This window comes from Rhinatrema bivittatum, chromosome 8 (assembly GCF_901001135.1).
Source record: "Rhinatrema bivittatum chromosome 8, aRhiBiv1.1, whole genome shotgun sequence".
In the NCBI taxonomy this organism is placed as follows: Eukaryota; Metazoa; Chordata; class Amphibia; order Gymnophiona; family Rhinatrematidae; genus Rhinatrema; species Rhinatrema bivittatum.
Window position 1 is genome coordinate 153004955 of NC_042622.1, and position 13256 is coordinate 153018210.

Below are 13256 nucleotides of genomic sequence, written 5' to 3' on the forward strand. Positions count from 1 at the left end.
CAGTGAGGACCCTTGTGGGACCCCTTGTGATAGATTTCTGGGTTTTGAAGTTTGGTGTCCCATCTTGACACTGTATGTTCTTTCTTTAAGGAAAGATTGGATCCAGCATAATGCAGTGCCAGTGATGCCAATTTGTGAGAGGAGAGAGAAGAGGGTATTGTGGTTTACAGTGTCAAACGCCGATGATATGTCAAGAAGCGCCAGAAGATAAGAGTGACCAGTATCCATAGTTTTTAGAATGGAGTCTGAGAGGGACACAAGCAAGGTTTCGGTGCTATGGTTCTTCCGGAATCCATATTGTGAAGGGAAGTGTAATTGATTTTAGTCTAGAAAGTCTGTGAGTTGTTTATTTATGAATTTTTCTAGGATTTTTGACAATAACGGGAGATTCGAGACTGGCCGATAGTTTGCCGGTTCAGAGGGATCTAGATCAGATTTTTTGAGAGTAGGCTTTATAATGGCGTGTTTAAGTTGGGTAGGAAAAACCCCATCTGTTATGGATTTGTTGATGATGTTAGAAATAGCAGGTGCAATCCTAATAGGAATGGCAAGGAGTGTTTTTGTTGGCATGATATCAATTGGGTGTAAGGCCGGTTTGATTTTTTTTAGTATTGCTTCAATTTCTGATGTCGTAGATGTTTCAAAATTTGATAGTATGGGTGAAGTGCTTGTGGTGTTTGTGTGCAATAGATTTACCGGTAGAGAAGGGGAGGTAAATCGAGCCATGATATTAGTGATCTTGTCCTGGAAATAGGAGGCTAATTTCTCACATTTATTTTTATCCTCATTTTCAGAGTAGATGTTAATTGAGGGGGAGATAATGTTAGAGACGTATTGGAAGAGGGCATGTGGATTGAATTGGTATTGGTGAATTTTTGTTGTGTAGAAGTTTTTCTTGGCTTCATCAGTTGATTTACGATACTTGTGGAGTAGCGATTTAAATTTTTGTAGATGAGTTGAGTCTTGGTTTCTAAGCCATTTCTTTTCCAGTTTACGGAGTTCGCGTTTCATATTTCTGAGGTCCGTGGTGTACCATGGTTTTTTATCTTTCCTCTCTGAGTTGATCTCTTTTGTAATTAGAGGGCATAGTCGATTAGCAATGCAGCTGGTGAGTTGGTGCCAGGACAGACAAGCTGAGTTGGCATCAGTAAGATCTAATTTATGGAGATCGTCTGTGAGGGCTTCAATGATTTCTTCCATTTGGCATTTTTTTCTGAATTCAATAGTTCTAAATTTAGGGTGTGTAGAATGGAGATTACTATTAACTGTGCAGCTAGTGTCTACTCGGTAGTGGTCTGACCATGGTATGGGTGTGCATTTGGGGGGTTCCACGCTGATTAAAGAGTTCGTGAATATCACGTCCAGGGTATGGCCTGCATTATGCGTTGGGCCTGCAACAGATTGTTTAAATCCAATGGCCCTGAGAGTGGAGAGAATAGCTTCACATGCTGGTGTGAGAGGGGAGCGGTCAAAATGTAGGTTTAGGTCGCCTAGTATGATGGTCGGTATGTTGATGTTAATGTATTTGGTGATATATTCCGTAAGAGAGGAAGGGTTTTTTTCCAATATGCCAGGGGGTGCATAAATTAAGCAAATTTGAAGGTTCTTCGATTTAAATAACCCAATTTCGATCTTGTGTGGGGGTAAGCTGGATTGCAGAGAGAGTTTGAATTTCTTTTTAGCAGCCAGTAGGAGACCCCCTCCTTTCTTTTTGGGTCTCGGAATGGAGATTACATCATATGAGTCTGTTGGAAGTTGGTTTATTATTGAGACGTCTGTGCTTTTGAGCCAGGTCTCTGTTATTGCACATATGTCTGGGGACTCATCAGAAAGGATATCTCCTAATAGTATGGCTTTTTTAGTAGTGATTGTGTGTTCAGTAGAAGGATGGAGAATGTCATTAAACCCATGATTTGCATGAAGGGGGAAGTCATGATAGGAATGAGAGATCTGTAGCATGGGTTAACAGTATTCGTTCTTGTTGTATTGGATGTGAAGTTAGAGTATTTTAGAACTGGAATGTGGGAGGTGAGCATGGCGAATGTGTAATTCCTAGAAATATCAATCACTGTATGTGAATGTTTGTAAGAGGACCAATACAATAGTGGAAGAGACAGGTTATGAGTCCGTTTAATTACTGCGTGCTAGGAAGTTTTATCTGTTGCTGGTTGATTGCTGAGTTGCGTGCAGGTTGCATTGAATGCTGTTTGAGAGCTGCTTGTTGGTAAGATGCAGGTAAGAGGCTAGAGCCCAGTGATTAGTGTTAGTGAGTTTGTCTGGCGCAGAAAGGCCTTACCCCGATGGGCTCAAGCACCGGTCGCGCGGGCCCCTCTCCCAGTTCCTACGTACATCTGAGGTGAGTCCAGGGTTTTAGTTTGTTGCTGAGTGCTGGAAGGTACTCTAATGATGTGTAAGTAGTTGCAGAGGTGCGCACGAAGGGGCGCACAAAGGGGCAGGCCCAGAGGTAGGCAGTGGGCGGATCGAGGGCCGAGCTGGGGCTCCCACGTGGTCGGCGCAGGGGTCCAGCGGCGGTAGGGCGAGAGGAAGGCCTTACCCTGATGGGCTCAAGCGCCGGTCGCGCGGGCCCCTCTCCCAGCTCCTGCAGCCGTCTGAGGTGAGTCCCTCCGTGTGGTAGCGGCGAAATGGCGCTTCGGATCGCGCCTTTGATTTTAAAATTACAGCTGGGCGGCAGCAATTGGCTGCAATAGCACAGAGGTAGGCAGTGGGCGGATCGAGGGCCGAGCTGGGGCTCCCACGTGGTCGGCGCGGGGGTCCAGCGGCGGTAGGGCGAGAGGAAGGCCTTACCCCGATGGGCTCAAGCGCCCATCGGGGTAAGGCCTTCACAACTGTATACAACCATAATCATTCTAAGTCACGTCAGATGCAATGTCTTCCACTGCAGATTCTGAGGTTTCCTACAGGATCTGTCAGCACAGGAGGCACTGCCCTCCAGTCTCTTCAATGTAGATTTCTGAGGGTTCCTATGGGATCACACAGTACAGGAGACACCACCCTGCATGATATCATAGCATGAATGCTCACCTGTGAATACTGCGTTCGGGGGCCAAGTCTGCTTCATAGTAGCCATCCTTACAATCTTTTCCTACCAATTCATGAGGATGTGGCCTGTGTGGAAGATCTTTTGTAACCAGCGAGATCCGAACTCTGGCGGGGCCAACGTAATTTTTCACCTTAACAAACAAAACATGGAGTTAGGCTCAAATAAAGCAGGAGTCCATGTGAACAAACTTTCTGTGTCAGTGAGCTGTGTGTGAAGGGGTCTTGGTACTGAAATAGCAGTTAATAGTGCAAGGCATAATCCCTCTTCCTGAGACTCAATCTCGTCAATCTTATTCCCTACTACAAACCATTCAAACTTTGAGCCCATTATCCCTTTCTTTACATTCTCCACCTCTCTATCCATTCTTCTGTCTGGTCCGCTGTTCTTGAGCATCAATGGTTTCTTCCTCTCATCTAGACATCACAACTTTCCATGAGGGTACCTTATCCTCATCACTGTCATGTCACCCCCAATACCTTTCTCCTCCTCCTCTCAGCTTGAGATATCTGTCCCAATCCTGGCCCTCACTTCCTCTATGCACATCCATCTGTTACCATTTCAATGTTCTCTCTACCTGCCTCGTTCTTCCCTTTCTGACATTCCCTGTGTGATGCTTGCTCAGTCTCCAACAATCTTACCTATATTCTTGACTTGTCTCACTCCCTCCCATCTTCTTGCTCTGAATGTTTCCGTTATTGCTGTCACAGAGATTATCTTTTTTTCCATGCATTTCACTTGGCTGTGGTGTCTGCTGCTCTTCCCCTCCTGCAGGTTTCAACCCCTTCTTGCTCATCAGAACTATCCCTTTTCTTCCTCGGAGGTCACTCTATCCAGCCCACTATCTCTCTGGGTAGTTTATTTCATGATCCCCCTAATCAGTACTTCCCCTTCTTGCTCACAGACTTTCAGTTCCTGCTTTCCTTCTTCCTTGTCTCATCTTTCCCTTCCCTTCTTCTTGTAGACTTTATCCTCCATGCTGATGACCCCGATGCTTATGTCTTGGAGCTCTGTGTGTTAACTTTGCTTGACCTACCAACTGTGATTTACTCTCCCCATTCACCAGCCTGATCATTGTCTTGATTTAGACCTTTCTTCAATCTGCTCTCAGGCTTCTCCACCTCTGTTCTGATAACTTTCACCCTTAACCACCCTCCTTCACAGTCTCGTCCAGTCACCATTAATATCTTTAGGAATCTTCAGGCTCTTGATCCTTGCATCATTTGTTACAATCTCATCTCTTCTCTCCTTTACCTGAAAAGAGTCTTTGAAAAAGGCAGTATTTTTTTTTTTACTGCACCTCACCCATTTCATTCTTCTCTCCTTCTTAGCCCTTGCCACCCTCTTACTTTTTTTGAAATTACAGGAAGAAACTTCCCATCTTCTTTCTTCCTATAAATTCACCACTTGTTCCTCTGCTCACATTCCCATCCAGTTCCTCAGTTTTCTCCCCTACAGTCATTCCCTTCATCTGTCACATTTTCAGTCTATCACTTTCCACCGCAACCATTCCTGCTGCCCTCAAATATGTGATCATACCACTCAAAACACACCTTTCACTGAATCCTACATAACCTACTAACTATTATCCTGTCTGCCTCCCCTCTTTCAAATCCAGACTAGTGTATAATTTATTTCTGCTGCATTGACTTTCTTGCCGTCGACGCCATTTTGATTACTGGCAGCCGACGGCCCTTTGCCCTTACTATGTCCCAGGGGCTACCGCCGCCATTGGTCGACCCCCAGTGACATAGTGAGGGCAAAGGGCCGTCGGCGTCATTTTGACTACTAGCAGCTGACAGCCCAAGTCCAGGAGATCGCTCCTGGACCACTCCTGGACCCCCGCTGGACCACCAGGGACTTTTGGCAGGCCTTGGGGGGGGGGGTCAGAAGGGGGAGGGGGGTTGTAGTAAATTAATTTTGGAGGTCTTGGGGGGCGTCAGGAGGGTGGGGTGTTTTATTAGATTTTTACTTTTTTATTAAAGATTTGTCTGCGAGCCAGATGCAGCCATCAAAAGAGCCACATCTGGCTCGCGAGCCATTGGTTCCCGACCCCTGTGATAGATCATCCTTCACTGCCATACCATTATTAGCCAGTGAGACCCAGTGCTCTCTCCTGGGCCCCCTTCTCTTCTTTCTATACACTTGTTCCTTTCATGCTATGACCTCCTCCCACAGTTTGCAATATCATCTTTATACTGATGATTCCTAGAACAACTTTTCTGCAGCATAACTTTTACCAAGAACCTAATTCCAAATTTCAGACTGCTTGTCCAAGGTGAAGCTGGACAAGCAGTATGAACTTTGGAATTAGGTTCTTGATAAAAGTTATGCTGTAGAAAGAACATAAGAACATGCCATACTGGGTCAGATCAAGGGTCCATCAAGCCCAGCATCCTGTTTCCAACAGTGGCCAGTCCAGGCCATAAGAACCTGGCAAGTACCCAAAAACTAAGTCTATTCCATGTTACCGTTGCTAGTAATAGCAGTGGCTATTTTCTAAGTCAACTTAATTAATAGCAGGTAATTGTTCTAGGAAGCATCAGCATAAAGATAGTAGTGAAAACCGTGGGAGTAGGTCTTAGCATGAAAGGTAAAGTCACCTTTAAACTTAACATATAAGAAAGTCTGTCCGGGCTCTTTCCTCTCAAACCCCTTTCTAGCTCCGTGGATAACAGTCATCTTCCTAGTCCTTTCAACCAACAACTCTGGAGTTATCTTTGACTTCATTTTCTCCTTCCCTGCACAGATCCACAACACTGGTAACATGTTATTTCTGTCTCTATAATTTTATCAAAATACATCTCTTCCTTTTTGAACTCACTACCAATGAGTGAGTTATTCATTGCTTCTCACTTATTTATTTATTTTGGATTCTTATATACCGACATTCTTGTATGATATACAAATCATATCGGTTTACAATACAACAGAACAATCACGGCAGAGGCGTTACATTGAAACATAAAAAACTTAGACAACTGTAACCTATTCCTCACAGATCTACACGGAACCTTCTATCCAAAATTCACCTGTACAGCACAACTTATCATTCTCCATGGTCACTACAACCATACAACCCCTCTTCTCAACTCAGTACACTGGTTCACCATTTACTTCTGCATACAGTCCAAAACGTTTCCTACTCACCTAGAAGAATCTCGCTGCAACTCCTCATTACCTCTCGTCTCTGCACCCCTCTTTATGACCTCCTTTCACTGAGTGAGTTGTTCCTATTTGTGCCCTTTTCCTCCATGTTTTCCATCTTACTGTACTATAGGCCTGGAAGGAGCCTTCCTCAGTCATGTCCCTTCTCTGGATATATTCAAGTCACACCTAAAATCTTGCCTTTTTGAGGCTGTTTTTCAAATCAAATCCTGCTAATGGCCTTCTCAATTTTAACCATGTTTATTGTAATAAATATATTTCCTGAAGCCTATTATTGTCTCATGTGTGTCTCTTGACATAATTTTAAGCTCCAAGTATCATGGACTGTATAATGATGCGTACAACTAGAGAAACATTTATTTATTTACCAGCAATACAATACAGGCCTGGATTTATCAATAGGCAAACTAAGCATGTGCCTAGAACAGCAAAAACAAGAGTGGGGGTCCTGCAATTTGGCTGAAGATTTGCTGCTTTCCAGCTGTGTTGAATCTCACTCAGCAGAGGACAGTTCTCTGCTTCCTATCCAGCCCTTCCCCACACAAGCAACATGGAGGGAACAAGAGGAGAGCGGTGAGCCTGGAGCAGAGAGAGCAAAGGGGTCCATTTTGAAGAGGTTAGAAGAGAATTAGTGGGGTATCACTGGGGGATGAGGGGATCAGCTGGGGGGGGGGGGGGGCGGACATGTATATATGTGTCAGAAAGAGGGGAATGGGGAGGGGAGGTAGCATGTTTGTGTGAGAGAGAGAAAAAGATTGTCGCTGTTTGTGTGTATGTGTGTATATATGTCAATGCCAGACTGGGTAAGCCATGAGAGAGGGAATACAAAGGAGAAAAGGACCAGAGAACAGAAGGGACACTTGCCTCCTCCTCATCTACCCTGCCCTCCTCCACTGCAATTCACATCTTCTCGACTTTGATCTTGGATTCTATTCCCCAAATCCAGGAACCTCTAATCCTCCCTACCACTCCCTTCTCTCCAGCTCCTAGAATCCAACCCAACTCCTCCTCTCCCTCCTTCAATCCCAGAATTCCCTCTCTCTCCCTCCACTTTTCCCATCCCAGAATCCTGTCTCCTCCATTACCCCCTCTCTAGTTCTTTCATCTTCTCCTCTCCCCATCCCTGAGATCTTCTCCTTGCATTTGAGAACCCTATTCCTCACCCAATAAAAGGAAAATAAATTATATAGACACAAGCAAAGTTTATATTTTCCCATAAAATCTACCTACCTCAGGAACTTCTTAAACTTTTGCTCCTTGCTGTCTGACCTAATTTGGGGGGGGGGGGGGGGGTTAACAGTACCAACAGTGTCTAGGGGTGTCAAATCCCAAATTCGTCTATATTCTTCTATTCTACTGACCATAATTGCTATCCTCAGCAGAATACAACCAAAACCATAAAATACAGCAAATATCACACAGACAAAATTAAATGGTAAGTAGTAATGCTTTAGTTTGGGGTGGTGGTGGTGTCTTTACTGGAATAGTAAGAGGTGCTGCAAGGCAGAAATAAGCTGTACTGGTAGAGTTATAAGGAGTGAGGAACAGTAGTAAAACAGCAAGAGGTGTTGCAGGGCAGAAATAAGGTGCACTGGCAGAGCTGTGGTGGGAGATTTTAGTACTGGAATAACAGAGGGTGCATTTAGCTGAAGGAATTGGGAAAGAGTGAAAGGGCATAGCTGTGGCTTAGATTAGCTCCCTTTCCCCTGCCCCTGGAGACTCTGACCTTTATCGTGGGGTGGGTTTTGTTGGTGTCAGTACTCCTCTCTCCGGGAATGCTGCCTGCTGACCTCCCCTCACACTTGTAACGGAATCTCATTCCACGCTGTTTGGGCTGTTCGATGATCTCCACGTAAGGAGTACAGTTGGCATCTGGGGACAGTGAGAAATCAATGAGATAGTAAGTTTGCTTACCATAAATGGTGTTCTCCGTAGATAGGATGAATTAGCCATGACATGTGGTGATAACATCCGATGGCACAGAACAGACATTTCTCTCTAAAGCTCTTAGAGATTTTGCTTCACTAAGCATGTGCGGGAATTCCCAAGTGGGCTCTCCATGTGAGCCCACTCAGTTGATTTTAGAGGTAATTCTAGCTAAGTAGTTGACTCTTTAGGAAGGTGGGTGAATATTTATCATGGCTAATTCATCCTGCTGTCTACAGAGACACAGTTTACAATAAGCAAATTTGCTTTCTCCATTGACAAGCAGGGTTGAATTAGCCAGTCTCAAGCTGAGGGCTGTAGCGGAGCATTTACTGAATAAGTACCCCAGACCCCACTGTGGAGAGTAGGCTCCTGGGTGAACAGTACACAAAACTGCTTATTCAAATCTACTATCACTCTTTGAGATACTGTCGAGAGAGTAATGGGATACAAAGGTGAATACTGATGACAATGCTGCAGCTTTGCAAATGTCTTTATTTATTTATTTGTTTATTTGAAGCTTTTATATACCGAGGTTTAGCACATGCCTTCACCCCGGTTTACATTGGAATGAAACAATGATACATAGAACAATTTGAGAAACAAAAGTATATGCAACTAGCATATGGAGAAGGAAGTAACAGGAATAACTAAAAAATAATTTAATTCAAATAACGAAAAAGAAAATAGAAACGAAAAACGAGGAAGGTATGTACAAACTCGTGCTCTGAATACAAGAAAGTCTGAATGGGAAAAGTAGGAAATGAGGGGGGGATGGGGTAGGTAATGGAAGGAGGAAGGGGTAGGTAAGCGGAGAAGAGAAGAGGGGAGAAGGATGGGAAGCTTAAGGCATCACAATTGTGGATTGCTTAAATCATCATTGAAAGTCTGGCTGAAGATCCAGGTTTTCAGTTCTTTTTTGAATGATTTATTTTCGATGATAGTGGTGAGGTAGCATGGTAGGGCGTTCCAGAGTTTAGGCCCCGCTATGGAGAGAGCTCTATTTCTGGTGTTAGTAAGCTTAGCCATGGGATATGTGGGTATTTCGAGTAGACGTTTTTCAGAAGTTCTGGTGTTCCGTTGAGGTTTGTGGGGGTGGAACATTTTACTGACTGCGGAGTTAACTGAATTGTGTAAAGCGTCATGGATGATCGTCAGGGTTTTGTATTCAATTCTTTGAATGATTGGTAGCCAGTGTAGGCTTTTTAGTATTGGGGTGATGTGATCCGATTTTTTATTTCCGGTCAGTTCTCTTGCAGCGGCATTCTGCAGTAACTGCAGCGGTTTTAAGGTGGATTTGGGGAGACCTAATAACATTGAGTTGCAGTAGTCTAAGCTGCTGAAGATCAGGGATTGTAGAACTGTTCGGAATTCCTGATGGTGGAGGAGCGGCTTTAGGTGTTTTAGTACATGAAGTTTATAGAAACCTTCCTTGGTTTTGGCTGCTATGTGTGTTTTAGGTTGAGATCTTTATCGATCCATACGCCGAGGTCCTTTGTTGAGCTTTTTAGAGGTATGGATATGTTGTTGATTAGAAGAGAGTTGTGGGCAATGGTTTGGTCTGAGACGTTTCTTCCAATGAGGATACATTCAGTTTTATTCATTTATTTATTTATTTATTTATTCTTTGAGAGTTACTGCTCATAGATGAACCACTGATGCACCCATGGCTCTAACTTGATGAGCCTGGATGGTGTACGTAGGCCTGTTAGCATAGCAGCATGCGATACATTCTGATAGCCATTGGACAATGTATGTTTGACCTTTGCTATGCCCAGTCTGTTAGAATTGTAAGAGATGAATAGTTATGAAGCCTAATTTCTTTTTTTGTAATAAGTCAAGGAACTTTTACAGTCTAAAGCATGAAGGGCTTTCTCACCTTCATGTGTTTATGCCTTAGAAAAACATAACAGGATGGCTTGGTAATATGAAAGCTGATATTCTTATATTTCTTCTACTGAACACAATATCATATAAGGAGAATAATGAACTAAAGCCTGAAGTTCTCAGACTCTTCTTGCTGATGTGACTGCTACAAGGAATATTACTTTCCATGTTAGACTCCAGTGATTCAAATGGCGGCTTCACTACTGGAGGTTTAGTATGCGACAAGCCTTTCTTGAACTTGGAAACTAATGGATGAGTGGAGATTGACTTACCTTCGATCTCAGTGTGGTAAGCTACTATGGCACCGAGATGTTCTCTTACTGAAGCAGAAAGCAAGAGCAAATAGCTCAGTAAGTTTAGGGGTTGCATACCAATGGCTCCAAGGAACAGTATTGTCACCATGTGGAATACATTTTACATTTAAAACTGTAGGCTCTCCTAGTTAATGGTTTCCTGGCAGACACTATTATGTCATCAACCTCTTTGGGTAAGGACAATTCGGTGATTGAGTGCTCAAAATCCAAGCTGTCAAGTAGAGAGAGGAAAGGGTCAGATGAAACAGAAGTCACTGTTTTTGAGTTAATAAGCATGGATCTGATCTGAGAGGGATCAGACGACTGCTAGACCGCTGTACCAGAAACACACAAAAATCTTGTCTGGGCCATTCTGAAGCAGACAAGCCTGATCTTTGAGCACTTTTCACACTGTTCTGGCTAACAGCGGAATTGGTAGAAAAGCGTACATGTGATCTGCATTCCAGTCAGGCAGAAAAGAACCCAGAAGAGACTGAATTTGCATGGAAGAATGGAGCAAAACTTTTCCAGTTTTCTATTTTGTTTTGATGCAAAGGGTTTGATTGCTGGAAGTCCTCACAGACTGAACAATCTTTCGGCTGTTGATTGTTGCACAGACCATTTGTGTGGTCAAAAACTCTGTTGAGGCGATTTAACGTGTCGGAGATCCCCAGAAAGTAGGTCTCATGCAGGACATCTGGATGATTGCATGCCTATTTCCACATAAGTATTACCTTTTGGCAGAGTTCATGATCCTATGCCTCCTTGATTATTCACATAAAACACGTCTATTTGGTTGTCTGTTTGAATGAGAATTCTCTTCCCTTGGAGGAGACGAATGAAAGTTGTTAGAGCATATCTCAGTTTAGGAGGTTGATCTGAAATTGTGTTTCTATGAATAACCGTTCCTTGAGTTTGAAAGGGTCCTGTGTATTCCCCCCAGTGGAGGCATCAGTCACCAACAAAGCTTGGTGAGGAAATAGACGGTGTGGTGCTCCTTCCTGAATAATGTAGAGGTCTAGCCACCAGTGCAGTTCCTGTTTCATTTCTTGTGAAATTTCCACTTTGACTGTCAGGGGCTGAGTTAGCTGGCTCCATTGGGATCTGAGGCCCCACTGCAGGAGTCGTATGTGAAGGCAGGTTTAGTGAAATTATGGGACTCATAACCACCATGTAGTCCAGAAAAACCATCATCTCTCTGGCCATTGACTGATCCATGTTCAACCATCTGTATACAAGGGACCTGAGAAAGTTCACTTGGTCTGACAGAAGGAAAGCTCTCTTTTTTAGAGAATCAATGAATGCGCTCCAGTGAATCTGATTTACTGGAAGGGAATTAGAGTTGATTTTCAAAATTCCCCAGAAACCCTAAGGCCTTAACTTCCCTGCAAAAGTCAGTTCAATACACTTTCCTGGGAATTCTCTGTTAGAAGCCAGTCATCCAGGTATGGAAAGAGTTGAATGCCCTGTTACCACAGATGCAACTACAGCCAGGCACTTGGTGAAGATTTTCTGCGCTGCTGATAGGCCAAAGGGGAATACTTTGTACTGATAGTGGAAGGATTCCATCAAGTACAGGTAATGTCAGTGGGAAGGATGGATGGGAATATGAGCACAAGCTCTTTTAGATCCAAAGCGCACATCCACTCCCCCCCCACCCCCCCCCCCTGGATAAAGGGAATTCTTCCAGATTATGTACTTGTTGAGGCTTCTTAAATCAAGGATGGGTTTCAAACCCCCAGATTTCTTGGGGATAAGAAGTAGAGGGAGCAGAACCCTTGGCCACTCCCAATGGTTCTATTACCTGTTATGGTTTTGAGGTGTTTGAGTGGATTCTTGGGTACTGTGGTAATGGCCACTCCCATGGGGAGGAGCCCCGTGAGGAACCACAGTATTAGGCTAGACTCGAGACATGCAAACACAGAGATTTGTCTTTTATTATACAGCTGAGAGATACCACCAGAGGTGGCAGCAGTGAGGTGATCCAGAGGTAGCAGTCCAGGGGCCCTCGGCAGAGGAGACCCGTCTCACAGAGATAGTACAGGGAGTTCCGGATGCAGGTTCCCAATGCAGCAGAGCTGTAGATGAGACAGACTGACAATGTTAGATTACTCACTAAGTTGGTAGCTGTATAGGTGGAGATCCCAGCAGGCAGAAGTAGTTGAATACAGGCAACGAGCCAAGGAGAGCAGGCCCTCGAAGAGCGAGTACATGATCCCAGATAGGCACCTGAAAGAAAGCAAAGGGCCCCCGAGGAGCGGGTTCCCAGGTTAGAGAAATACCCCGAAGGGCAGAGAGAGCTTCCAGCGGCAGCAAGGAAGCGGCAGAGTAGCTCAGATCAAAGGCATTCCATCCATTCACGATCCTTGCTAATTTGATTAGCTAGCAAACGAAGGGCAGACTAAATACCCGGATGGCGTGACGTCACTCGAGGGGGACGCCCCCGAGGTTCCCGCCATGACGTGGATAAAGACGTGGGTGCATGCGCGCGCGCACCCTAGGAGGCCCTCAGGAGAAACATGGCGTAAGGCTTTGCCATTGCCATTCTGGGGACACCAGAAAGAGCGGCATGCAGACGCGGCGGTAGCCATCTTCCCAAGGCTAGTGGGGAGAGCAGACAGAAAGGTGAGGCACAAGGGTCAAAGCCGTCTGAGACAGATGGACGCAACAATACCCTCCTTCAAAGGGCCCCCTCCAGACCCCCTACCTGGTCTTGGTTTTTGAGGATGCGATCTGTGGTATTGCTGAAGCATCTCTTTATCCATGATATTAGCCAAAGGTTCCCAAGAGTTTTCTTCAGGTCCTTAACCCTCCCATGACAGGAGGTATACCCAAACTCTGCCTCTCTTTCTAACATCAAGGATGGCATCAACCTTGTACTCAATGTCTTCTTCTGCATCAATAGGTGTGGGTTCAGCTGTCTT

General features: G+C 44.6%; 1 protein-coding gene across 2 annotated transcripts in view; it reads right to left on the bottom strand.

Annotated features, from left to right (window-relative positions):
* Nucleotides 1–13256, bottom strand: part of RELA (RELA proto-oncogene, NF-kB subunit) — a 94599-nt gene that overhangs the window by 43927 nt on the left and 37416 nt on the right. For both annotated transcript variants that reach the window (XM_029612200.1, XM_029612199.1), the window contains 2 exons: nt 7953–8098; nt 3043–3191 (listed from right to left, as the gene is read on the bottom strand). In XM_029612200.1, coding sequence (XP_029468060.1) covers nt 3043–3191; nt 7953–8098 — 295 coding nt within the window. The remainder of the gene's footprint in view (nt 1–3042; nt 3192–7952; nt 8099–13256) is intronic.